This window comes from Anopheles merus, chromosome 3L (genome assembly GCF_017562075.2).
Source record: "Anopheles merus strain MAF chromosome 3L, AmerM5.1, whole genome shotgun sequence".
NCBI classification, from domain to species: Eukaryota; Metazoa; Arthropoda; class Insecta; order Diptera; family Culicidae; genus Anopheles; species Anopheles merus.
Window position 1 is genome coordinate 7,000,259 of NC_054085.1, and position 27,767 is coordinate 7,028,025.

Below are 27,767 nucleotides of genomic sequence, written 5' to 3' on the forward strand. Positions count from 1 at the left end.
GCTCGGTTCGCCGTGCAGCTCAGCAAGCTCGTGGTTCATCCTTCTCCTCCACGCTCCATGCTCGAACACACCGCCAAAGATGGTCCGGAGGATGCGTCGGTCAAACACGCCCAGAGAGTTTGCATCCTCCGTTCGAATGGTCTTGGACCCGTGTCCATAGAGGACCACCGAACGAATCAATGTGCAATATATCTCACATTTCGTGCGGGCTTGAAGGCTTCTGGATCTCAGCAGTCGGTGAAGCCCTTAGTATGCCCGATTCCCCTGCACAATGCGTCTCCGGATTTCGCTGCTGATGTCGTTGTCCGAAGTAACGACCGTCCCGAGATAGCAAAACTCCTTTACCACCTCGAGATTGTCGCCGTCAACTAATACGCTGCTTCCCACATGGTCTGAGTCTCCGGCAAGCAGGTACTTCGTCTTCGTCGCATTGATTCTCAATCCAATTCTTGCTGCTTCGTATTTGAGTCGGGTGTACGCCTCACATACCTTCGCTGTTGGAAGAAATTGGAGAGACCGGTAGAGGATCGTGCCACTGATGTTGTGGTCTAGCCCCGCGCCTAAAATGACACCTTCCAGGGCAATGTTAAACAGCAGACAGGAGAGTCCGTCATCTTGCCTCAGACCCCTGTGAGATTCAAACGCTTCCGATGTCAAGTTCGATACTCTCACCTTGCACTGCACCCCGTTCATGATCTAACAGCCGGATCAACTTCCCAGGGAAGTGGTACCGATGCATGATGCTCCATAGCTCCTTCCGGTCTATGGTGTCGTAGGCCGCCTTGAAGTCGATGAACAGGTGGTGCATTGGGATCTGGCGCTCTAGGCTTTTCTGGAGGATCTGCTGCAGAGTGAACATTTGGTCGGTGGTGGATTTGCCTCCAACAAACCCAGCTTGGTAGCTTTCGACAAAATTTGTAGCAAGGGGCGCAGGTCTGCAGAACAGGATCTGGGACAGGGTCTTATAAGTAGCATTAAGGGCTGTGATGGTTCGAAAATTTGAACAATCCAGCCTGTCGCCGTTTTTGATGACTCCTCCGGTAGTTCCTCCTGCTCCCAGACTGTCACGATCAGCTGTTGCATTTCGACGGTAAGCCTCTCCGGCCCCATTTTGAAGAGCTCGACCGACGTTTCAATCCGATTCCTTTGTAATTTTTTCGATGATTCATATTATTCGGGCTTAGAATCATTGAAAAGCATTGGAATCTATTGTTGTGGTAGTTATCAACGTGAAAACAACCGTATTTTAACATATTATGCTTAGATTTTCATAATGATTCATTTTTAATTCTGTCGGCAATATAAAGCATGATTTTTTATCTTATTTGAAATTCCGGTCAGCCGAAGTAAATCGTGAATGATTAATTGATACAGGATTTCTCTAGACCTTAAGCAAACAATTCATTCCTGTATACATTCCAATACATTCCAACAATAACTATGGAAACTCGAATGATCTGTCATTGGTTGCTTTGTGTACGTTCGACATACGCTATGTACGTTCTCACAAGCCATATCTTTCTTCGCGAATCTTTCGTCTTCCACCAGAAACAAGTGTCAACAAATAAAAAATTAACATCTTTTTTTTGCGTTTACACATCACTAATCTTCGATGCATACTATCATAGTAGTTTAACAAAATAATTTGTAAAACACGGATTCTTGTTGTAAGAAATGTACAATATACAACCGTTAGAATACTTAGCGCTTGGTAGCAATCGAAAAAGTATGCTAAAACACGATATTTCTCTCGTCCTGTCAAAAGATTGCAAGCAACTATTTTTGTTATCCATCCAGCGATGAATAGCCTGGGTTGCTCGTAAAAAGATTAACTACACGCTGTTAAACTTATCCTACCTCAGTGAAAATTTGTGTTTGACAGATATTTTGTAGCAGAATATGCCGCGTTAGAACGTGGCTATTTGACAATGTTAAGTTGCGATTTTATGGATTAGAAACGAAGCTCACAGTGTTGAGCTGGCTAGAGAAACCCTGTAATGTTAAGAAGGCCTTTCATCTTGAAAGTGAGTGTGCCCTCGATTTCAACTTTGTCAAACGAAAGGATTTGCGCAACACATATTTGTAAAAACTACACCCCAATGAGTTTATCATTATCATCTTTGACTGGCTGTACTACTGGCAAAAGTCAACGAAAGACCGGACATCCAGGCAACGGTAAAGACATCGGGTTAGGTGATAGAAAATATTATTTTATTAATAGCATTACTATAGCTGAAGCAGGATTAAATGTAGAGTTCTAGTTAAAAAGACAGTATCGTTCATATTTTTACTGGTTGTGCTAACTTTTTCCAGATGGCGAATAACCTGTAAATGAAATGAACTAAAATTTAAGTGAGGTGCTACAGATAAGAAAGTCACATCTATCAACGCTACAGTTTTATTTGGCTAACAAAATGGTCAACCGGATTCACGTTGTCCCGAGCCATGACTACGCATCTTTTGTTGCGTCACATTTCAAGTGCAGTGTCGTTATTAAATTAATATGGAGAGTTTGACTACGCCAGATTCAAACAATTTTTTTTGCAAACAAAGTTTGAAGACAGTTTTATACAGTACGGTACAAAGCAAACGCTATTCCTTCCTGAAAGTAGTATAAAAAAGATTCAATCAAATGTTTTTATCGAACACCACATTTGCTATTTACTTACATGTTCCTCTTCCTTCTGTGCTTCCAAATGTCGAGGACAACACACAATTGCTCTGCTACTGCAGTAAAATATTGGCAAACTTTTTCCAGCTCTTTTCGATATATTGAGACAGTTTATATGGCTTACGCAAGTACCTGTCGCACCATCTGGGTAAGAACATTCGTCCGATGTTTTTAAGAATGGAAAAACGTAGCCCAGAGAATGTTGCGATGGTGTATCGATAACTGAGTGGATCCATGCATTGTATGCATACACATACAGACCGAGCGCTTGTTCTCCGAAGCCACAGTTTTCCCCATGCATGTACAGCCCTAGCAAGTATTTTGTATCATTACGATACCAATATACAGCTGAACCTGGGTGTGCCTCGCAGCTACCCGGCACAAGCGTATGATTGTTCTGTAGACACATATGTTCAGGATGCAATCCTTTCAAAAGTCGAGAATGATGCTCCTCCGACGGGTTACATTCGTAACTGAATCGCACGTTATGTCCATCGACGGAGAAAAACTTATTATCTGTGGAAAAAGTGTTTGATCAAATGCTGTTTGATAAATTAACTTAATCCTGCTTACTTTTTGATTGGTCACCATTGATCACACTGGCGTACAATGTAATTTTATCGTGTTTTGAATAATATGGTGCTATTTCGATAGGAGTAACAGGTGCTTCCGAGACAAGCTTTAAAATTGCTATATTACTGTAGAGAGAATCGTCCGCGTAGTCGGGGTGAATAATGATATCTCGAATCGCAATGAATGACCCATCGGCTAAAACAACTCTGGAAGAATAAGACCTAGAAAGAGATCATTAGATTAGCACGATTTCTAGAAACCGTCATAGATGAGTTTCCAACCCACTACTCACATTAAATTTCTCGCACACTGTGCCAATGTGATCACGGCATCTTTTCTTATTAGTGCTCCTTCACAATTCCTTGTGTGAGGTGCATTCGGATTGCCGTGAATGAATACCGTGGTGTCAACAGCGATGTTCGGCTCGACTAATGTTGTGCTGTTTATTCGACGTCGATATTTTAAATGACGCTTGGCACAAACCAACGGCTCAAACGATACACCGGCCCCTTCCTCGCGCATGGTTTCGGCTATCCAGTCAACAAATTTGGACAGTTTGCTAAATCCATGCAGTCTATGTAAACCGCCAATCGGAGCAAACGAGGCCGTTCCAATCACAAATGGAACAATGTGGTTATCATAAATCAAATCCACATAAACTAGTCCACTTTTCCATCGCTAAAAATATAGGAATAATGAGCAAAATAAAACCATAGGGTAATGCAAATATTGTCGAGAAACGTGATTTCAATGTTGGATACAAAAAAACCAAAGAAGAGTACTATGCATTTCGGCATAGCTATACATACCCAGTGTTCTTCGAATTCGTAAAAGACACACATCTGATGTACTGTAAGTGAGAATCCAGTGAGTACCGAGATATAATTGAGGTATGGTTGACATTTTTCGGCATTTTTTAATGTGATCCTCGTGGTCTGCACTATAGATTTTGTGTCTGGAAGCAATCGGAGAAGAAATGTTAAACAAACGTGCCTAATGTAAAAGCTTTTTGTGTTCGATCGACAAATTAGAACATAAAAAAATAAAAGATCGTTCAATTTGTAGTAGCAGTGCTTTTTCTTTTGACATGCTGTGTCGTCTCTTCAAGTTCTCATTGTAGAAAACTCAGAGGATATTAGGAACATTAACTGGTATCGAAATAATATTGGAGATGTCTGTTAAATTTCATGACATATTGAATAATAACATGTAATTATGTGATCATTTAAGCATAGGCGAAGGTACAGTACTGTTGCTATGTTCGATACATCATGGATTATGCTAGTGTTCTTTTAACATTTTTTGGAGAAAAAATTAAGCAAAGAAAATCCTATGAAAGAAATTTAAATGCAATGCTGTAACTCTCGTTGTTGTAAAAGCTGCAAAAAACACGTTAAGATCGCAGTTTGAACGATTGAATAAAGTTCAGATAGGAATCAAAATTTCAGTAGAACGTTCAATGCTTTGAGAGAAAACCTTCTACAGATTTAAAGTTGCTGAACTGATGCAACATAAAATTACATTATTTACGATTGCTATTTCTTCATTCGATTTTAATCTATGATAATTGGTATTCAGCTATCAAGATGAGTGCAAGCAGTAATCAAAATTTCTGTCCAAAAACAATACTTTCCAAGTTCATTATCCTTGCTAGTTCCTGGTTGTAGCACTCATGACAACTATTTTAAATTAGTTCTCAACTGTTGTTGGACATTGTAGTAAATTTATTTGATATATTTAGTTTTGCAGTGAATTTATGAAACGAATGTTAAATACAATCAAGTTTGAATCGATGAAAGGAAAGTAAAATTCTACGGTTTTTGGGTTTACCTACCAAAAAATTCATTTGTTCCAATCATTTTAACATTGGCAATGCTTATATTATCATCCAACCATAGACAGGCCGGTACAACAGTTGTTTGTATACTAAAAAGAAAGTGAGAAAATGAGCTTAGATTTTTTAAGACAAAACAGTTCTTATATTATTTGACTTTTACTTCACATTTGTCGCGAGCTTCAATAATCCAATATCATAAATTTTTTTACGTGCGTTGTACATAGGGTGAATAATAATTTTTGAGACATTTAACAGTTCTCCATGGATTGATACAGAAGCGCTGCAAAATATTGCAAACGTAAAAAAAAATTTTTATAATAAATTAGTTTCATGAATGACATACATTATTATTTATGATTTTTAATAAACTACCTGGAGTGTAGACAGTGCGCTGATCCAACGACAAAATTTTCAGACAGCAATACCCCTAAGCAACCACGTCCTCCAGCACCAAGTGCTACAGGAACTATATGTGGAAACTCCAGCTGTAATTCATCTTTGTCGTCTGCAGTTGCATGAGAAACTTCTTGCCTCTTATGTCGTTTTAAAATGTTTTCTTTTTTTAATCCTGACAGAGACATCAATATTAAACACTTTTATAAAAATGATCTTTTGGTTAATTAATTACCTTTTATAGCTTCATGTTTGAGATCGCTAGGACAGCAAGCGTCAGAGTCTAACAACAACAAAAAAGATACGTAATGAGTTGTAAGAATCGCCAAGAACACTTTTCATAGACTGAAACTTACAGTGCAGTGTTGTAACTAAAATTAAAACACTTATAAAAACACAACTGTACGCTGTCATCTTCAAGATGAGGCACAATCCAGACTGGTTGATAATTCAACGCGTTCGTCGAGATGTACGTGTTATTTTTATTTAAACGTACCAAGCATCAGAGAGTAAAACCTTTGGTCACCTTTGAATAAGAGATGATATCATTATGCTTGACCTACGCCACTGAACAGCTGAGTGTTCCTCGCGAATATGGACTGAATTTCGAGTACGATTAACTTACCATCGTTATCGTGGACTGAGCGAAAAAGAACACTCTTGATATCATTATGCTAGACCTACGCCACTGAACAGCTGGGGGTTCCTCGCGAATATGGACTGAATTTCGAGTACGATTAACTTACCATCGTTATCGTGGACTGAGCGAGAAAGAACACTCTTGTTTGTGTGGTTAGCAGCATCGGTTTCATTTCGGATCGCCGTACACTGATCACCTACTGGACCATGAATAACACTCGTATAAGTAGCAGTGATGAATCTAGAGCAACGGTTTTCAACCGGCGGGGAAATTTGCCTTTTTTGAAGAGAAATTTGGAAATGTCATTAATAAAAGAATGCCAATTGTATATAATTTTTTAACGATAAAACTTCTCGGTTAAAAGATCTTTTAAATTAATATTAAATTGTTGATCTACACTGTAGAACTTGCTTAAATTGGTGGAACGAAATTGGTCGACCAAAAAACTAAGAGTCGCGAAGTGCATTTCAACATTTCTACAGTAAACTTTTTCGTGAATTTCGAACGTAGCCTTTCTGCTCTTATAATCTCTGTACTTTGTCTCAGCAATTCACAGCAGCAGCCACTTACCGTTAAAACCGCCACTGCTCAGTAGAACCTGTTGCACCAGGGAGAAAGTACATAATGCACAATCTGCTTCGTGCCTGAGATTCAGAGGAGGATGAACGATTTTAAGCCAATGTAACGCTCTCACCACTTTCTTATCTTGCATCTTGTCAGTCGGGTCCGAATTGCTCCGAACGGCTCCGACCTTAAAATGTTACATCTTCGATGCCGATTGGAGTCGCTCCTGATTTGTTCGTAGTAATACCACCATTAAACATAAGTGAATATCCAATATGTACGACTTATTGAAAGCCAAGTTGAAATTATTCGAATACCTTATGCTACAATACGAGCTAATGTTTTCGATCAATCCAAACTATCCAAACTATTGCTGGATGGATAACAAAAATATTTACTTGCCATCTTTCTACAAGCCGATAGAAAAATTGTATTTAATCGTATTTAAACATTAGTTTTCGATTGGTTTTAAGACGCAAGTGTTTTAACGGTAGATTATTGTGTATTTCTTTCAAAAGGAACATGTACTTTATGATCTATTTTGTAAACTTAAATATTTGTATCAAATGCTGCTGGCGGAAGTGTTGTTCCGTCGCAGCGCCCAACGCCGGTGCTTTAGCACCAAGTCGGGTATATTTTTCCTTCGTCGGCCGGAGAGTACCTCCGACTATTAAGAAACGAGCAATTCTGTGGTTGGTGTTTAAATGCACTCAATTTATTTAGGTTCTGATCTCTTATATACTATTAAGTTGCTGACCGTATATAGGTCAGGTAACTGGAAATATGAGAGACTTTGAGCATTTGAGCTTCAAGCTATTCTGAGCTAAGCTATTCTATTAATATGTGGGTGGCTATGATTGTTATTCCGTAGTAGTTACATGTGGGGTTATTTTTTTATATGCAGTCATGGGTTAACCGAGTGTGACCAATGTTAATAGGGTATCTTTCCAAGATAATGCATTAGTTTTAATTTATCTTAGGCGTGGTTGTTGTAGGTTGTGCCAATTAAGACGCTTGCACTGTCCGTGAATAGAACATTGTTTTTATATTCTCGTCCTTCTTCTGCTGCGACGGAAAGGGCTATTGGTTTTGCTGAAAATATTTAGGTGTATTTAGGAAGTTTGATGGCACGTTTGTCTATAGAAGAAATAAATCCACATCCATCTTCGTTGTTTGCAACTGATCTGTCTGTGAATATATGATGATAATCGTGGTAAGTCGTGTTCAGTTTTTCAGTGTTTGTTTTAGTTTCAATTGTTGTGTTTACGCATGATCTGAGTTTGAGCATTACCGACCTGTATATTTTCGGTAGTATTGAATCCTAGCGTCGGTGTCCAATACGAGGTAATTATATGATTTGAGGCAGACTTTCTGAGGTTATTTGTTGAAGTTCATTGTTAACTCTTTGTGCGCAGGAGGGTGCTTGTAAATCTTTTTCTATTGATCTTTCCGCTGCAGCTGTTATCTGTTGTAAGATGACATGTTTTAGTGGGAGTAGTCCGCCCTCGAAAAGTATTGTGTCGGTAGGGCTTGTCACAAAAGCTCCGGTGGTGAATTTTATGGCTTTGTGGTAATGGTTTTGTTACGTTATCTGTTGCTAATGATGTAAGTTTAATTCCGTAAAGAAGTTTGGGGAGGAACCAGGATTTGATGAGTGAGGATCGAGAGGATCGTTGTTTTCCGCAGCCTAGCATTTGGAATAGGAGTACTCGGGATTTGGTTTGTTGTTTTACATTTCTAAAATGTGTTTTGAAAGAAAGTCTGTAGTATATTGTTATTCCAAATATGTTTGCTGTTCCGACGTATGGGTATAGGTGTTTTGTGTAGTAGTAGTGGTTTGCGTGGGAGTTTGGTTTAAGGTTTTGAAGAGGATTTTTTTCCAGTATTTTAGATTTAGGTGCTGAAATTTCGAAGCCTTTCCATGTAGCCCATTTTTCGCCCTTTTTCTGCTTTCTTGTAGTTTTTTCCTAGGTTTAAGTTGTGTTTTTGTACAATTAAAAAGAGTGTTGTCATTGGCGTAACATTTAGTAAGAGTAGGTATCGATTCTATGAGGGATTGCATGCTTTTTTAAAAATATAGTAGGTGATAGAATGGTCCCTTGTGGGACACCATTTTCTAATTTATGAAGAGTGAATTGTATTGATCCTAAAAGAACTCTAAACTTTTGTATGTCTGCTGAGAGACGACCACCAAATCTCCAGTTGACGAGTTGTTTTAGTATATCTTGTCTCTAGATCAGGTCGGCTTTTGACAAATAATGGGGCAGTCAACAAAACAATTTTCCTGTTTTGCTTGTGAAATAGGCTCCTCTAATTGTGTAAAATAGGTTTCGATACCACGGCCACCTTAAAATTTCGCTGATGATATGTATTAAAGGTTCTAATCATAATAACAATCGGTTCATGGCATGAAAGTACAATCTGTTCCCGAGTTACACGGTTATCGACTTACACGGATTCGTAGATACGCGGGTTTCTAAATTTGACGGATCACATGTCAAATCAGTACATCATTGGCTTCAAGTTCGGTAAAAATTGCATTTTTGCTAACAAATTGAAACGGCTTTAAAGCCAAAAATATTAGAATTTTCTGCACGAATCATATTAAATAAATGATAAATTATGTAAAAGTACTAAATGAAATCAAAAACTCCGAGTAATCAATAGTATTTTATTCCAAAAATGTGAAATTCGACTTACGCGGATTCACCGGGAACGCAGAAACCGCGTTTCCCGCGAATTACTGCGAAAATAATAGTAGACTCAAGAATAATAAACACAACTTTATTTTGCGATAAGTATTTAACCAAAATTAGTATGATTACCTTGATACAATGATACAAAATTAGTCCTTTAAAACATAAAACAAAATTTTAGGAGGTATATAATCGTTTTGTGACACATTTTGCAGCAAACCAACATTAACAGCGATTGATAGCAAGTGTTATTTCCTTAAAGATAAAAACTCAAAGTTAACTTAAATAATGTAGTTGTCATACGCTCTTTTGGTTCACGCATGTACCTCTCCTTCCATTTGCATACGAACATACATCTGATAGATTCAAGAAAGGATCGATGTACTCGCGTGACTTGCTTGATGGTGAATTGATCACTGAGTTGATCCAGAGATTATGCTCATAAATGTAAACGCTTATTGCTGGCTCTCTAAAGCTACAGTGTCCCCCATCCATGTATAACCCTAGCAAGTATTTTGCCTCGCACCTTCCCCCGCCTCGCGAACCTGGGTGTGCCTCACAGCTTCCCGGAACAAGTGAATACTCGCTTTGGAGACACAAATGCTCCGGCTGTAACCCTTCTGAGAAAAAGAGCGCGTTGCTCGTCAGACGGGATGCATTCGTGACTTAACTTGAGTGAAAGTCTAATGACGGAGAAGTACCGATAATCTGTAGACAAAATGTGTGATTAAACATAGAATGTGACATTTGCTTAAATGAGCTTGCCTTTTGATCCGTCAGTAGCGTACAAGGTTATTTTATTATGTTTTGAGTGAATTGCTGCTATTTGAGCGGGAGTAATAGATGCTTCCGACACAAGCTTTAATATCGCTATATTATTGTAGAGGGTATTGGCCGTGTAGTTAGGATGTATGATGATATTTTTTATGTTGATGGTTGATCGATCGTCGAAAACCACATAGGATGAATAAGGCCTGGAAAGAGATTGCCATAACGATATTATTTGCTGAAACCATTGCGTATAAAGTTTAAACTTATGTGCTCACATGAAATTGATCACACACTGTCCCAATGTGACCACGACATCTTTTCCGATTAATGCTCCGGTACATTTGATTGTCTGATTTGCATCTGGATTGCCGTGAATGGATACCATTCTTTAATAAGGGGCGAATAAATACAAATACATATACATTGCTCTACAATATTCAAATTCAATACTTGAGCTACACTTCATCAATGAAAACATGGGTATTTTAAGTGTTGCCATACATACAGTTGCGTCTTCCATTTCGTTTAATATACACATCTGATGTTCTAAAAGTGATGCATTGCGAGCTGTAAAGTAATTTGGGGGAAAGAAGGACACGCAACTTTCAAAATCGTTTACTATTATCTCCGTTTGCTTCATTATTGATGATGGGCCTGGAAATAATACAATTTTTTTAAATTTAAATGAATGGCCAAGTAAGGTAGTTTGTTCATCTTTCTTTGAGCAACATACCTCAGCGATCATTAACTTCGCATTACTTTTTTCATCATCCAGCCATAGACAAGCGGGTAATACATTGCTTTGTATGCTACAGGGAATATTTAATAAATGATTGTAATGATCGACAAGCTTAAATTAATTAACAAACTATATTTGAAATGTTAAGCTTACTTGACATTTGTCTCGAGTTTTATCAATCCAATATCATAATATTTTAACTTTGCATCGTACATGGGATGTCTTATTTTTTTAGAGATATTAAACCGTTCTCCACTGACCAGTACAGATGTAGCTTTGCTGTAATTATGTAGAATAGCGAATTAAATTAACAATTGGTCTTGGGTATAACAACCTATTTGAAACAGATAAAACACCCCAAATCTCGTGCTATGAGGTGGGCATGTATCAGAACAAAATTTTCTGAAACCAGTGTCCCTGGATTTTCCACTCCCGGGATTCCGGTTTCTATGAAAACTAAAAATGGATGTTCTTGATTTAATTTATTTTCATCGCTCTGGGATGTAGAAATATGGTGTACAGCTTCCCGCCTATTGTATCGTTTGAGGTTGGCGTCTTTTGGGACTGTCAAAAACATATTTCACATAAAGATACGTTACTAAAATACTTGGACTATCTGATGAAACAAGGATCTTTACCAACACTAGCGCCATTCTGGTGATGCGTGAACTGAGCATTCACGGTGACTAGAAAATAAAAGAAAATATCTGTAATGCAATCAAGCTAATCATTAACACATTAACACATACAATGCACTGTTAAACCTAAAACGAGCACACTAATAAATACAGTAATGTATGCTGACATCTTCTTACAGAGGCAAAACCCAACCGGCATTATCGTGCGATTTTTATGTGTATCTATCATTTTTCTCATTCTAACATTCAGAAAATTTTTCTCTCTGCCTCGCTCTTCTGGGTCCCAACCGACATTGTCACGATGCAACCGGTTTGTTTTTGTATTGAAAAAGTGTTCTCTATAGTGCGGTCAAATCGTTCTCGATAGCAGAACTATAGAAAAGGTTTTTCCAACCGTGTGACAGCGTGTAGCATACATTTGGTTTCTGTATGCTACATCGCTTCTCAATTTCTTTCGTTCTCTCCATTCTCACTACAAAGCTCTTTCTCTCATTTGTCGATTCCGCACATGCTTACGCTCTTTATTTTACCTTCTTACTCGCACATACAAATTTACATACTCACACAATTCACACTGCCGAAAACCGGTGCGTGATACACACGTACCCGTCTTGCCTGCCTTCTCTCCTCGTTCTTCCTTTTATCCAGCGTTGTCTTCGTCGAATGATGTGCACGCGTTTAAAATTTTTCCTGCTTGCCTCCCTCTCGCTGCTCCCGTATGCTGCGCTAGCGTGCTGGATGATCGTTCCTACTTTCCTGCCGCCTCTCCTCTACCAGGCGCTAGCACGTTGAATGATCGTTCCTGCCTTCGTGCCGTTACTCCTTCGTCCGGCGCTAACGCGTTGAATGATCGTTCCTGCATCTCCTGTCCTTTTGTTTTTGGCACTGCTGGTGAAAGAGGGAAATATTCTTCGTGTTGAATGGAACAGCGGTTTTCAAAATAGATAATAATACTTACCAACCAATTGATTAATTCTATCGTGGTCCGTGGTCACTTCCGTTTGTGCGTGTGTTACTATTTGCTATAGAAAACGAAATTGATTTTATATCACCAATTATTAATACCATTCAGTTTGATACAGATTGATATAACCTTTATTAAAAGCTGTAATTACCAAATAGTTTTTTTCCGTACTGGTTTCACGAGAAGAAAAACGAGCACGCATCGACGCGTGCTTCTGCTTGCAAACTTTATTTTACACTACCACTTTTTCATGAGAACGCGAAGCAGCGCCTTCCTCGGGTGGCTATACAGGTACTCCCCGATGTACGCCATACTCGATATACGCGATTCAGCTGTACGCTTTTTTTCTAAATTTGAAAGTTCTTTGAGCAAATTGTACTAATTTGATACATTGAATATAAAATGCAAAATAAATTCCCGTTTAGTCAAATATTAAAAACCATTTCGAAATGTGTACAATTGTAATCATCAGTTGAAATCAGATCAAATAACTAATTTAGTGGCTAAAACCTACCACTTCATGCAAAATTATACGAAAATTAGCAATAATTTGATTGAAAACCTCGAAATTTGACTTACGCTAATCTTCGAGATACGCTATTGCCTCCGCTATTGCAACCGGTTGCAACGTGACAATGTCGGTTGGGAACCAAGACTGACTAATAATGCAAAGCGAGCTTTGCACGTTGCATGAGACGTTACTTTCTGATTTACAGTGTCGCACAAAATTGATGATACATTCAACTTGTCTGCAGTTCTTAGCTAATATTTTTACCCATTTTCGAGCTATGCTTCCATTTTTGATGCAGTTTTATATTCTTTCTGATTGTTGATTATGTTAAAAAAAGATGAACAAATTTCAAGCTAGTATCAAGTTATCTTATAGTTAAAATAGTACCCGCAACTGCATAACATTCATACAATTAAAATAAGTACGGTTCGTAAAGCTTTATTTACTTCTAGCACTCTTGTAATTTTTGAAATAATTTTGCCGTCATTGGATTGGTTTATTGATCTCAAGATTTACTCATACCACTTTTTTGGAAATAACGACATTGGAAGAAACAACAAAATAGCTGAGTGCACCATCCATTGTGAGCCACTGTATACTGCATATAAACAACAGGAAAATTTGTGTGATCAAAAGATGCAATGTGTGCGGTTAATATTGATGATTACACAATTGCATTTTTTGATGTTTGAAGGCCGTTTGAGTCGTTGCTCCAGGGGAAGGAAATATAATTTGATGTTCACTGGACGTTTTGCACTTCTATCGGTTATCATTTACTGTAGCACGCTGCCGAAGCAGTTTTCTATACCACATCCTTACTTGTGATAGAATAATAATTAGAAGTACGAAGAAGTTTGAAAAAGTGTCTAACAGATGTATTTGGCGAAATGTACACAATAACCTACGAATTATCTAGTTGATAATCGCATTCTAGCGTTCTCGTTTTTTACCAGTTCGATTTACAATTACACCGGTTTTGTTAAGCTTGTGGTTCTACAGTAAACGGAGAATTTTTAGGGTTATGTGATTAACCTCAGGAGTGCAGATGTTTCGGTGGCTTGTTATCGCTTTAAAATGGGTCAGTATGCTCCTTTTATTTGTCCGAGTGTTCAGGAATGCCTCGCAATTCCCAAATATGTTTTGTTAATGCAATCAACTTGATTAAATTCGTGTGCATGCTGGTAGAAGTGTATTTTATTACACAAAAATATTTTAGTTTTTATAGCGATCCACCGATAAGCTTATACCGTTTCACTTAGAATTACGAACGTTATGAGCATTTAGCTAGCAAAGCCTTTTAATTTGAGATCCGAATGTAGGAGAATATTACTCAATACTTAAAAAAAATCAAATTGCCAATTGCTACCTACAGATTATTTTAATTCAATCTCCGTAAATTCTCATGTTTCATACTACGGACATTTGGATTCAAATTCAGTACAAATAATTGGAAATAGTGATAGGAAATGTTATAACTGCAACTATTTTTTTCTTTTGGCTCAACAACCGTTGTCGATCAAGGTCTGCCTGTACCAATCGTGGGCTTGGCTTTTAGTGACTTATTGATTTCCCCCCATAACAGAATAGTCAGTCCTACGTATGGCGGCACGGTCCATTCGGAGCTTGAACCCATGACGGGCATGTTGTTAAGCCGAACACGTTGACGATTGCACCAAAGGAACGGTTAACTACAACTATATTGCAAAATGCAAAATTCGTTGTGTTTCTGCCAATTTTGAGGTTTGTATTCAGAAAGCATATCTGTTTTGATGGTGGTGCCATACGCATACCATTACAAGTGATCTATAGCTTCGAACAACTAATAAACTCCGGTTTATACGACTCCGGTATTTTTTAATAAAAGGCCGGGTTTGACTCCTTAATATTTAACAATTTCGATCGACTTTAGGCGACACCTGTCATTTTCATATACGGAGATTCTGGAAAATATATAGTTAGTTAAGCGATGCATTTACAATTTCGGAAAATTACTGCCAGTGATCGATCGAACAAATCTCGAAGAGTTCAATGCTCAATGCATCTGGGCGAAAACAGCACCCAAAGCCGTCGTCCTGACAACGAAACATAGAGCTGGTTTATCTTTAAAAAAAGCTAAAAATAGACGGTGTCTTTTGTGTGTTTTGGAGTGTAAATTTGAAAAAAAATACAACATTTTGACGCTGTTTGGAATTTTAATCGTCGGTAATACAAGTTCGCAACTACCCGGAATTTGAATCAAACTATTGCATGAATTTCAGGATTTATTATTTAAATTTTTGAGTTAATTTATTGATTTTTTTTTTCTCAAATTAGTTGAAATATTGCATGCCAAAAATATCTTTAGTGTCCGTTTTTCGATGTGATTGGGTAATTTGCCAATTGTTGTACACCATCCCGTTATTGAACACTGCGTATAAATTATTGTTATTCCAAATATTTTAAAAAATTGAATGAAAGTTAGCATTTTTCTTTTAATATTGAGCATGTTTGATGCATATGCCACTTATTATTATATGAAAATAGCATTTTTTATATGTTTTAAAGACAAATGAAAATATATCAATTGATTTTGATCAAAACGAATGGATCTCTTAGCTAAGTTGCTAAGCATTGTGCATATCAAAATAAGGTTCATTTAACGCTGTGTACCATCTAAACTGTATATAACTTTAATTCAAACAAATCAATCAAATATAATAAGGCCTTACGATTAGGTATCAGAAATAAACTTTTTGTAAAAAACACTTACAGTGGCGGTCTCCTAGATCACTCTAGATTACTTATCCGAAAACTCTTTTCACCCAGCGGTTCGGACTCTCTTCAGCTATGTCCTTGCAAACTATTCATAAATGTTATTGTTGCGGGCGCTAGCAGCGCCGCACGACATTGGTACTCTGGGTTGTCGTGACCGTGCGACAACTGTCAGACGTTTCGGTGTCAGCGATCGGGAGGCTGCGATCGTGCGCGAAAGCCGATCGTGTTTCTTCGGGATTCAGCAGCGAGGGAACATAGACGTATCGCGGACAATGTTTTAGCGAGTTAGCTTTGAGAAGTTTGTAATACATGTTGTAAAAGTTTAAACTTTGTGTCCGGAGTTTTCTATCGGCCTCCGTCCCATATCACCCCAACCCGGACGTAACAGTTATGAAAGGTATGAAATTTATGCGGTCCACTGAAAGTCGGAATGTCTTCATTTCATAGCAAAATGACCACGTTGCATGACAATATTGGCCAATTCAGTAAATTCTTAAATCATTTGAAATAAGTTATTAGAGGTTAATCGACTAGTTGGTGTGGTCATCTACTTATTACATAAACTAGCCAATGCGGTCTTCGCCTGGATTAACCAATTTGAAGGTCAGAGTTTGAATAAGATATTATTGTTATTGCAATGGGATGGGATCCGAAGCCCCTCGAGGGATGATACAGGCTCTCCCATCCAACATCCTACTCCGACACGTCCTCATCGTGCAGAGTGGTAACGTGTGCCACCACATATCCAAGCTTGGGTACACGGGCTTGACCCAACCCCTTGGGCTGATGGTGGCACATGGTGAACCAAGAGCGGTGTGGGCATCCCGAGAAACTGGGAACGATGGAGGTGGGGGGGGGGGGTAGAGCCCGATGCTAAACAAAACGGTCACGTGAGCGCGGGGCCAGTTACCCAGTCCCATGTATTTTTACATTTTTTATTTTTTGTAATATTTACAAACATTAAGCTGACTTGACAACTCAATCAAATACCCAAAATACGTGGCAGATTGCGCACAAGATTCACAAAGAGAGATACAGTAGATGACCGCTAACTGAGAGTTTAAATTTGTGAGAAAAATGCACATTTGCTGTGAATTTCCCTTCGTAAGATTCCGGGTGTTTCATATTTTGACCTTTATGTGTTTTTTAACTGAGGATCACTCCAGTTAACGAACTTCCACTTAAAAACCTTCAACTTCACCTACTGTTACACGATTAAATTGTGCGACAACTAGATCTCCGAAATTAGGGCCAATTCGGGAGCAGGTCAAATAGGGCCAAGTACCACAGCTGATCGAGGAACAGGGCGCCATCGCAAATCGCGGCAGTAGCAAAAGTTTAGCCAGAACGGACAGATGAATTTTTAAACTGTGCAATAAATATAGAACCCGAAAAGCCAGTTCTAAAAACGTCTATCAAGCTACTCAAAATAAATAGATAGCTACATCCGTAGCAACAGATAGTTTTGCTGAATTTCACCATTAATGTCATGTTTTTAATAATTTTCAGTTAAACAATTCACTGAATATATTGCAGTACAGCAAGTTTGACTGAAATTCAGCTATATAAGTGTCGAATTTGTCGTTTCACTGGATATCAGTAAAACAAATTACTGACAATGCATTCTGTAAAAACGACATGTCAGTAAGCCAAAAGCCTCAAAAGAAAACATAATGCGATGCCCGTTTGCTCGTGATGACCAAAAAGTTGATTTTGTAGGAGCTTACAGACACCCCCATAAAATTTTAGGTGCGTATTCGGCTTGCGGGATTAATGTAAAAGGATATTTTGGTTGAGAAAAATCTTCACACCACTGTGCTGTTCTTGCTGAACTTTCGTGGTAACCGTGAGTGCATATCAAATCATCAAACTTATTTCGACAATATGCAGTTCACATCTGTATAAAACTTTATGAAACAGAGATGAACATGAGCAGAACGGACTGCCTGGAATCTTACCAGCCATGATCGGAGTTTTATTTTTTATTTATATATACTCTAAAAAAGTGAGGGGTTTCGCACATTTGGTTCCGGGTTGTATGTTGAAAAGTTATTGTTTTCATTAAGCTAGTTACGTTTATCTTGTGTTGACAAGACGATGGTTCTTGTACCTGATTTCCTGTTTTGGGTTTACAGGGTTTTCCCACGATTTATTGGTTGGTTCCCATATTTTTTGGTGCGTTTCCACGATTTTTTGGTCGTTTTCCAGAATTGTATATCTCGAATGACTTGTTCGAAGAATGAAGTTCGTTGGCGCCCTTCAAAAACATGTTTTGTTATTGGGGGGACCAACTATGATCTTCTTAAGGCACAACAAAACAAGTTTTTGCAGGGCGCCAACGAACTTCATTCTTCGAACCATCGAATATTTAAATGTTTCTTTCGGAAGGCTATTTGCCTCATCCACAAGATATAAACTCAGCTTCGGAATAAAAACTTTTTTTTAATGCAGCCTAGACGTTGGCTATACTCATCGTATATTTTGTACTGATCCCCTGTAAGGGAGGTAGCAAGGTAAGCAAGGGGATCGTTGCGTCATATTCTAGCTCTTGGTCTTCATACTCTAGTGAAAGTCTTTATATTGAGCGCCAGTCTTTCTAACAAGTAAAAACACCTGCATCCCTTTGTTGTACCGTTATGATTCAAATTACGGAGAGGTTCAAACTCCGGACATTCGGCATGTTTTAAACTCATTTCCTCATATTTTGGCTCTGGTCATACTGTTTTTACAATTTATATGATTGCCATGCCCTAGTTGGTCCTGATGCCACGGTGAATAGATATTTTCTGTCGATCACCATCGGAGGCATTCTTAGCAGCAATGATAAGAATCGACGCCAACGTGTAATTTTATCTAAAATTATTTAATATCGCGTCCACGTGCATTGAAGTACGAAATCATCGGAATTCTTTGTAGAAGTAGTTATCATCATGATAACAACAGTGTTTTAACATATTGTGCTCTGAATTTTATTAAAATACGTATTTCCTACTGTCCCGAAATTCGAAACAAAAATCTTTTCTTGTTTTTTTTTTACACCGGAGAACCAATGTACATTGTGATTAATTGATTAAAAATACAGTCTGTTCTCGAGTTACTCGGTTCTCGACTTACGCGGATTCGGAGATACGCGGTTTTCTAAATTTGACAGATTAAAAGTCAAATCAGTACAATTTGCTTCAAGTTCGGTATAAATTGCATTTTTCTTAACAAATTGAAACCGCTTAAAAGCCAGAAATATTAGAATTTTCTGCACGAATCATATCAAATAAATGATAAAGTGTATAAAAGAACTAAATTAAATCAAAAACTCCAAGTAATCAATAGTATTTTAATAAAAAACGTGAAATTCGACTTACGCGGATATTCGAGTTACGCGGATTCGTCGGGAACGCAGAAACCGCGTAACATGGGAACAGACTGTATATCTTTAGACCAGTGATGCAAAACTCGTTTTGGGCCACTTATGTAGAATCTTATCTACATATCTACACAAGCAGTTCATGAAATTCATGAATTGACTACTGTTCTTACGTCAGTGGCAATCGTCCCTACTCGTAAATTCAATGATTAAACTTTATTTCATGAAACTTTGCGGGCCGTATTGAGAGCCTTCGCGGGCCGTATTGAGAGCCTTCGCGGGCCGTATGTTTGACATGTCTGCTTTAGACAGTGATATTAACACTGTTAACTTAGTATAGGCGTCTCGCATATACCTATCTTTACGGATGTCTGCGAGGGCATATATATATATATATATATATATATATATATATATATATATATATATATATATATATATATATATAGGGTAAGTGTACCAATTATGGCTAAATTATGTCGTCAAGATACCGATTTAACCCCTGTAAAAATAAGTATTGGGTACAATTTTAAAAGTCTATATGTTTTCTTAAAGCCTATAATGTGTAGACCACGAGAGTATTTTTTTTATTTTGATTCAATGTTTATTAAAGTAATAGGAAATTTTGATCAAAAATTGCTTCTCAAGTTACTAATGTTGGTTATAGTGTTCCTAGCAATTCGCTATAGCTGTATCAATTGTGGCTGTAAGCCAAATCTCGTGGATATTTACACCAAAAGTCAATTTGTGACATTTTTTTTTAACTCGAATCAAGTTCTAATAAGTTCACTGCAGGTAAATACAGTCAGTCCGAAAAGTAATCGTCTAGCTCAATATTTTACAGAAAAAGGCGAATTATGGCCGCAATAGGCATGGGGAGGTAAAAGTAATCATAAGGTTTGATAAAGAGACTATCAATACACATGTACTGCTAAAAATAAACATTAAAATATTGCAATAACAACTAAATCATTCAAAAAACTAAAAAAAAGTCCTTTGATTGGCGCGCAAAAAGTATTCGTCTATCATACTTTCAAAGGTTTTTTTTTATTCAGGAGTAACGGTCCAAAAAGGCCGTTTTGCTTAAGAGTAGAAAATACAACGGTAGTTCATGGCGCTACAATCCATATTGGCAGGGAGACAATTCCTTCTCTGAGCCATGGAAGGGCACCTTATCCCGGGTGTACTCGGACGGTTTGGTTTTGATCAATCCAGTCCATGATTTTTGGTCCTATAAGCGTGGCGAGGGTCTACATCATTCGTGTTTCGAGGATGTCTATTCCAGTTCAATATTCCAAATTGCATTGCGGGGGTCTGTATCGTTTGGAATCCAGGCATTTCGTTAAATCCATCCATCCGAAGTGGTCCGAGTGTAGTCCAGTTTAGTGGCCCAAATCACATTGCGAGGGTCTGTATCGTTGTAGTCCTTTCCATCAGTGGTCCGAGTGACATGGCGGGGGTCTGTATTGTTCCAGTTATCTAATAAATCCTTGCAAGAACATCGTTCAAGCAACGATCTTCTGTCTGCCGTCAATGCCGATTACTCAGCCATACACATTGCACTCATTCATTCTTACATTCATGCATACATTCATCCATCACAAACATACAAGCGATGTACAACATGTAACACATAGACAAACAAGAGGAAATAACATAGGATGCAAGATTGCTGTTGCCAACAATGTTGGTTGGTTCACAGACATTTTGCTTAAGGAAAGTCACACAGTTCAGCCGTTCTCTCTACAGAAATCGAATATGGCCCTTAGGAATTCCCAGTCCGATGCCGCTAATATATCCCGAATCGGAATATCAGTACATTTTACCAGTTTTTCGACCGCGTCCAGCAAGGCAGGTCGAGCAGACTCGTATTCCACGCAGAAGATGATCCATGTCGTGGAATCCAAGCCCGCAGCCACATACCTTGGAGTCGACCAGTCCTATACGCTGGAGATGTGCACCCAATGCGAAATGATTAGACCTAAGTCTAGACATCATTCGAATGAACGCACGATCGCCAGGGGTGTTATGGAACCAAGGCTTCAAGCTTACACGAGGAGTGATTGTATACAGAAACCTTCCGAGTTCATCCGAGTCCCACAGATTTTGCCAACGTGCCATGCAAAACCCCTGTGGGGCCTGCAAGTACTCATGAGGAAGGATAGGCCTATCAAAGAAAGACCCTTGTGCAGCTCCCCTTTTGGCCAAATGGTCTGCCTGTTCATTTCCTGGTATACCACAATGAGCAGGCAACCATACTAACGATATGCGAAACGGCTTTTCAAACAGTGAGCTTAAAACCTTTACAATTTCTTTCACAAAATGGTCTGGGCTCTTAACAGCCTTTACGGATTTTAATGCTTCAATAGCGCTTGAGCTGTCTGAAAAGATTACATATTGATCCGCAGGGCATGCACTTATCAATAATAAGGCATAAAAGATTGCGGCGAGCTCCGCTACATATACTGAGCATGGTTGGCGTAATTTAAAGAATGCTTCGGAGCACGTGTTGTATACACCAAATCCAGTGCCCTGCTCTGATGAGGATCCGTCAGTATAAAAATGGTTACTGTTAGCATGGCCATGTTTCTCTACAAATTTGCTGGGAATTGTCATCCAGCGAAGGTTATCGGGGATACCTTTAATTTCCTCCTTCAATGAGGTATCTACACTTAAAATGGAACTGCAGGACTCTGGTAAGCTGGCACTAGTTATACTTTGAGAAGTACTAGGGTGCACCTGTAAGGAAACAAAATCATGATAGACCTTCATGATTTTGCATTTAGAACCTATCTCTTGCAGTGTTTCAAAGTTCTCGATTATCAAGGGAGTTGATACTGTAGAGCGGACGAAAAGGCGAAGCGATAGTAGCTCAAAACGTAGCTTTAGCGGCATCACTCCGGACATCGCGATTCTAAGACAGCGATACTGAATCCTCTCAAGTCGGATTAAATGCGACTTGGTTGCCCAGTGGAAGCATATGCAACCATACTCCAAGACGGACAGTATCGTAGTCTTATATAGGTTAAACGTCTTTGGGGTGTGCACCCCACCAGAGTCCGGTAATCGTTCTGAGAAAATTGATTTTTCTTGTACACTTCTGTACCAGATAGTACAAACAGATAGTTCTGTACCAGCAAAAAGTATTCGTCCATCAGATTTTTGGCGTAATGTGCGTATGAAAACAAAGGTTATGGAACCAAAAAATGTCCTAAACTTGTTTCTCATTGCATTTATGACTATTTGTGACTACTTGCACACTGCAAGAACTCATTTGAACTTTTAAACAGGCGTATTTTTGATCCACTCATCCTACAAGACTTGTTACAATTATTCTCTGGTAGAAATATTGCATTTCCGGACTACGTGGCCAAGTTCCATTGAAAAAATGGCAACTGATATCATATTCTCAGTCTACTAAATCATTTTCATCAGTTTGGTTTCAGCTGGTTTGGTGTTTCAGGCAAATGACAATGCTCTGTATGTTCTCCAGCTCGACTGTTCTTGAAACATGTGATACATTTTAAGTACAATTTCTCAGAACTGGGACTCAAAGTACTTAAAAACTGCATTAATATGTTTCCCCTTCTCGTCTCCAATAAATTTGAATCATTTTTCTAGCTCACCTTTCCTCACTGAGTCCTAGTTTCATGGTATGACGTTACACGAGATTTTGCTGCTGCATCTTAGTAGACTGTTTTCGCTATGGTAGACGTCGGTCGTTTGATCTTGGCGATTTAAACATGTTTTAAAATTTTAGTAGAGCCTAATTTAAAATAAATTCCTGAATTATTTATTTATTTATTTATTTATTTATTTATTTATTTATTTATTTATTTATTAAGATACAAATATCTGCCTCAGAGGGCTAAATATAGGGAAACTTACTGACTAAAACTTAAAATTAATGATAACAAACAAATACTTAAATCTAACTAGACAAACATATACTAGACAGCAAGCAATTTGTAACATAGCCAACACAAGTAAAATTAAAGAATTAGGATGGGGAAAAAAAGGGAGTCAAAGAACTGAAGGAAGAGGGGGCGAAGGGATTGAGGGGGAATATGAAAATCAAACACACCAGAGGCACTGTTGAAGCGATGGAGGGATCGAAAAAACGGATCATTGGTGCCATACAGCGTTCTTCTCGACGGGATTTGAAGGAAATCGCGGCGTCGAAGAAAGCGAGCAGGCGCGTACAGCGGTATTCTGTTAAGAAGTGAAGGACAATCAATCTCGTTCCGAAGCAAACCTCTGATAAGCAAAGCTTGAGAAGCAGAGCGACGATCATGCAGTGTCATCAATCCAAGCATACGGCATCGGACTTCATAAGGGGGAAGAGAAGCACCCGATTGCCCTAAAAGACGCCTAATGGCAATACGGGTGAATCTGCGTTGAACACTTTCAACCCTTTCAATCCATACCGAGCTGACTGGGCACCACACAATGCTAGAATATTCTAAAATAGGGCGGACTAAGCTACAGAAAAGGGCTTTGAGGCATATAGGGTCACGCACATCATTTGCCATAGCACAAATCATTCCTAGTACACTATGGGCATGGTTAATGGTACGCTCAATATGATGATTGAATGACAGCTTTGCATCAAGGTGAACCCCAAGATCACGAATGACATTAACACGATTTAATACAACAGAGTTTAGTGAATAATTATGAGACAACACATTTAAGCTCCGAGAGAAAGATATACAAGCACATTTATCGATACACAGGGAGAGAAAGTTAGCAGAACACCAAAAGGAGAAGGAGTCTAACAGACATTGAAGAGAGACACATGAATTAGAGTCAGTGATAGGACAAAATATTTTTAAATCATCTGCAAACATAAGGAAAGAATCGGATGGAAGAACAGAGCACACATCATTGACAAATAAAATAAAAAGTAAAGGACTCAAGACACTACCCTGGGGTACACCCGACGAACAATGAAACTCATAAGAAAAACCGTCATTCAATTTAACACAGCAAAAACGATTCGATAGAAATGATTGTAGCCCATTCAAGAAAGAAAGGAGAGAAGCCAAGTTTCTTGAATTTAGCAATGAGCAGAGAATGGGGGATTTTATCAAACGCAGCTTTGAAATCGGTATACACAGCATCAATCTGCATGCCAGAGTCCAGATTTAAGAGTGCTGAGGAAACAAATTCCATAAGATTAGTAGTGGTGGAGCGGCCAGCCATAAAGCCATGTTGATTTGGAATAATCCACGATTTCACCATTTCCATTAGAGGTAAACGAATAACAGATTCAAAGACTTTGCTGAACGCCGGTAAAATAGATATGCCACGATAATTAGAGACGCAACCACGATCACCCTTTTTAAAAACTGGCCTTATCCATGCTTGATTCCAAATATTCGGAAAAGTAGCCGTGGACAAAGAAAGATTAAAAAGGAAAGAAACAGGAAGGGCTAGTGCTTCACGACAATGAAAGAGTAAAGCAGCAGGAATACCATCGGGACCCGGCACTGAGGATGGTTTAAGGTTACCTAACACACGTAAAACAGAAGCAGTGCTTACAGAATGCACCTTAACAGATTTGGAGTTTGATGCACCTTAACAGATTTGGCCACTTTCTGTGTTTGATATTATTCAAACAAAACATGTTTGTAACAACTCACTCATTCAAGCTATTACATGACCAGCTACGATGAAATGCAGCATGACCCATGAACCAAATGTGACCCATCTCTTTTCCTGATCTTATTGGCCATCACAAAATGCACATTAAGCCGCCTCTTTCGTTAGATTAACCGTCAAGAATGGCTGATTAAATGGCAGTTTATCACACGATTAGTGTCAGAAAAATAGCCAAACTCTGATCAAATGAAGGACCGAGGCCTCTCACACATTTTGTAACCATCAAAAATGGGTACGATAGGTTATGCATCAGTTAAAGATACGATTTTCGCCATCATGCTCCAATCCTTTAACTCCACCGCCTTCAGTGCCTCTCTGACCGCTTGAAGTGCAATCGAAACAACAGAAATGCATTAATTTAGAAGAAAGTCATCAGTAGATTGATAATAATAAATTTAATTCACGTCTACGTAGTATTTGTCCAGCGTAAATAATTAAAAAGCTGGATGGACGAATACTTTTTGCGCGCCCATTAAACGATTATTTTTAGGTTTTTATGTATTTGGGTTGCTATTGCACTTTTTAAATGCTTATTTTTTAGCAAAACGTGCGTATTGATGGTCCCTTTATCAAACCTCATCATTACTCTTATCGCCCCATACGTATTGCGGCCATAATTCGCCTTTTTCTGTAAAATATTCAGCTAGACGAAGGATAGCTTTTTGGACTGACTGTAAGTAAGTGAACACCATTAAAAAGTAAAATTAACTGTTTTAAATCTCCGTTTTGTATCACTAGCTGTATTGATATCCATGCTCAATTAATTGCACAATTGATAGGCCATGTTTTTCTAAAATGTAAGGCTCTTATTCTACTGAAAACTCGCGTGTTTGAACTTCTCCTATCTCCTATCTCCTATCCTATCTCCTGACAATCGTTCTCTTCGAAGCTATACCGAAGCCAGCTACCACACAGCGAACGACACGAGTGGTGTTCAGATTACACTTTTTTTGTACGAAAGTTATTAAAGACTGCGTTATTTTGATGAAACTTATTCTATTTTATAACATTTCACAGAAAAATGATGCTTTCAACACATATCAACACTCTAGATTGCAAAATAACAACGAGAAACCTGATTTATTGAGTTGTAAACTACGCATAACGACCAATACGACAGTTGTAAACAAAACATCCATAGCATACTGCGATATTTGGTACACCCAAGGTTAGTTGTTCCAATTATAGACATGAGGGAAGGTAGATAAAGACAAACACTGCGGGTAAGATGGACACTTCTCATAAATACATTGTTGCTACGGATGTAGCTGTCTATTTATTATGAGTAGCTTGGTAGACGTTTTTAGAACTGGCTTTGTGTTTATATTTATTTGCGCAGTTTAAAAATTCGTCTGTCCTTTCTGGTTAAACTTTTGCTACTTCTATTCGAGCTGTCCTTGACAGCACGTTGTCGTTATCAACACTCGCTTGGCTAATCCACACGAGGTCGATATCGTGCCAACACCCCACCCCGTAAATCCTTAGTGAAGCAGGATTTGCTTAAAATAAGCACGATATAAAAATCTCCTGCTTTCGTTAAGGCCTTCAAATACCTCATAAGGTTTCGTATTTCAACGGTCTCCTCCGCGTTTCGCCGGTATAGAAATTGTTTTGTGGGTAACCTATCTTTTTCTAGGTGTGCTTTGTGCCTTTCGTATTGCTCATATATAGGATGACGCTTACGCTTCCCTACATTCAACCTGTCGATCAACCTTCGTCGATCTGGACATGATCCAACGTTTTGCAGCTTTTCTCTACCACTTGCTTGTGGGATACAAAAACGTAGATCAATTCGACCTGGGGTACACTTGTCTCGCAACGCGCATGCTGTAATCTTATTTGTGATCGTGTCGGTGAGTGTGTGTGTCGTTTGATCCCTAACTTGTACATTCTTCTGTTTTAGATTTGTTTCAACAACAATGCTGCTAATGGATTGTATTCGGCTTTTAGGTTTTCACAGCCGATACTGCAAGCTGTCCATCTCAATCTGTTTCTCTCCGTCGTGTGCTTGGCGATGCTGTCGATCTTGGGTGGTGCCATCAATTCGGTGGGATGTGTTCCGGCCAAAAACTTCAACTCCCCTTTTAGGGAAGGCAGATAAATTTGGCGATATCGCGGAGATGCGGCAGCAGACAAAACGAGTTTGTCCACACTCGTTACAAAAAACAGCTAAGTTTGCTGCTTCACGAACAATATTTCACCAAAATAATCCATAACTTTGCTCACTTTCAGGGACTGTCGATTCTACCGTTCCTGAAAGGGGAGTCAAGGTTAACGATCGGTACACAACAAACCGATCCGATAGCAACACGACAGATGAGTGTTGGCACGATATCGATCGCGTGTGATCGGACAGGGAACAGTATTATTTACAAACATCAAGCTGACTTGACAACTCGATCAAATACCCAAAATACGCGGCAGATGGCGTACAAGATTCACAAAGAGAGATAACACGATTAGATTGTGCGACAACCAGAACTCCGAAATATGGGCCAATTCGCCATCGCGAAACGCAGTTAGTAGCAAAAGTTAAGCTAGAAAGGACAGAAGAATTTTTAAACTGATCGGTGATAAATTTATACGCGAGCGACAGTTGTAAAAACGTTTGTGAAAAGTTACCCAAAATAGACAGATTGCTACATCCGTAGCAACATACATAAAAAAAGTAATTTTCGCAAAATTCAATAATGCAGCATCCAAACTTAAAATAAACAACACATTTGGAAAAAAATGCGATAATATATGCAAAATTGGTTAAATCCACGAACAAAATAAATTTTCGATCGTGCGCACCTTTGTGGATTTAATTTGATTACTACGGATCTTAAGCTCTGTAACTTGTATTGTTTATATTTTTTTTATTACATGAATAAATTTATTTATTCATGTAATAAAAAGTTTGACATGAATAAATTGTCGTGATTATAAACCAATAAACTGGCTTAAGAACGAGAATGAAATTTTAAAAAAATCTTGTTTTCTGGTAGT

The 27,767-nt window shown here is 38.4% G+C and overlaps 1 protein-coding gene and 1 long non-coding RNA gene across 3 annotated transcripts; one reads left to right on the forward strand and one right to left on the reverse strand.

Moving 5' to 3' along the window:
* Window positions 1-2,260: 2,260 nt before the first annotated feature.
* On the reverse strand, window positions 2,261-5,333 carry LOC121599398. Its single transcript, XM_041927176.1, has 7 exons — window positions 5,242-5,333; window positions 5,079-5,170; window positions 4,054-4,199; window positions 3,537-3,922; window positions 3,245-3,465; window positions 2,670-3,187; window positions 2,261-2,602 (listed from the first exon to the last, which is right to left on the reverse strand). The coding sequence occupies exons 1-7, from the start codon at window positions 5,301-5,303 to the stop codon at window positions 2,567-2,569; spliced, it is 1,461 nt and encodes a 486-aa protein (XP_041783110.1). The 5' UTR covers window positions 5,304-5,333; the 3' UTR covers window positions 2,261-2,566.
* A 10,666-nt stretch (window positions 5,334-15,999) lies between these two features.
* Window positions 16,000-27,710, forward strand: LOC121600525. Of its 2 annotated transcripts, none has more exons than XR_006005840.1 (3): window positions 16,000-16,148; window positions 26,413-26,629; window positions 26,727-27,710. It is a non-coding gene; the product is annotated as an uncharacterized LOC121600525 (long non-coding RNA). The 2 variants fall into 2 exon arrangements; XR_006005841.1 differs by lacking the exon at window positions 16,000-16,148 and adding an exon at window positions 26,133-26,337.
* The last annotated feature ends 57 nt before the right edge of the window (window positions 27,711-27,767 follow it).

Excerpts from the sequence above, each read along its gene's own strand:
- LOC121599398 (XM_041927176.1), bottom strand. The coding sequence starts at position 5,303 with ATGTACAACGCACGTAAAAAAATTTATGATATTGGATTATTGAAGCTC. Across the intron at positions 5,171-5,241 it reads AAGCTCGCGACAAATGTGAA|TATACAAACAACTGTTGTAC; the intron begins GTAAAAGTCAAA and ends CTTTCTTTTTAG. Across the intron at positions 3,466-3,536 it reads CAGTGTGCGAGAAATTTAAT|GTCTTATTCTTCCAGAGTTG; the intron begins GTGAGTAGTGGG and ends ATCTCTTTCTAG.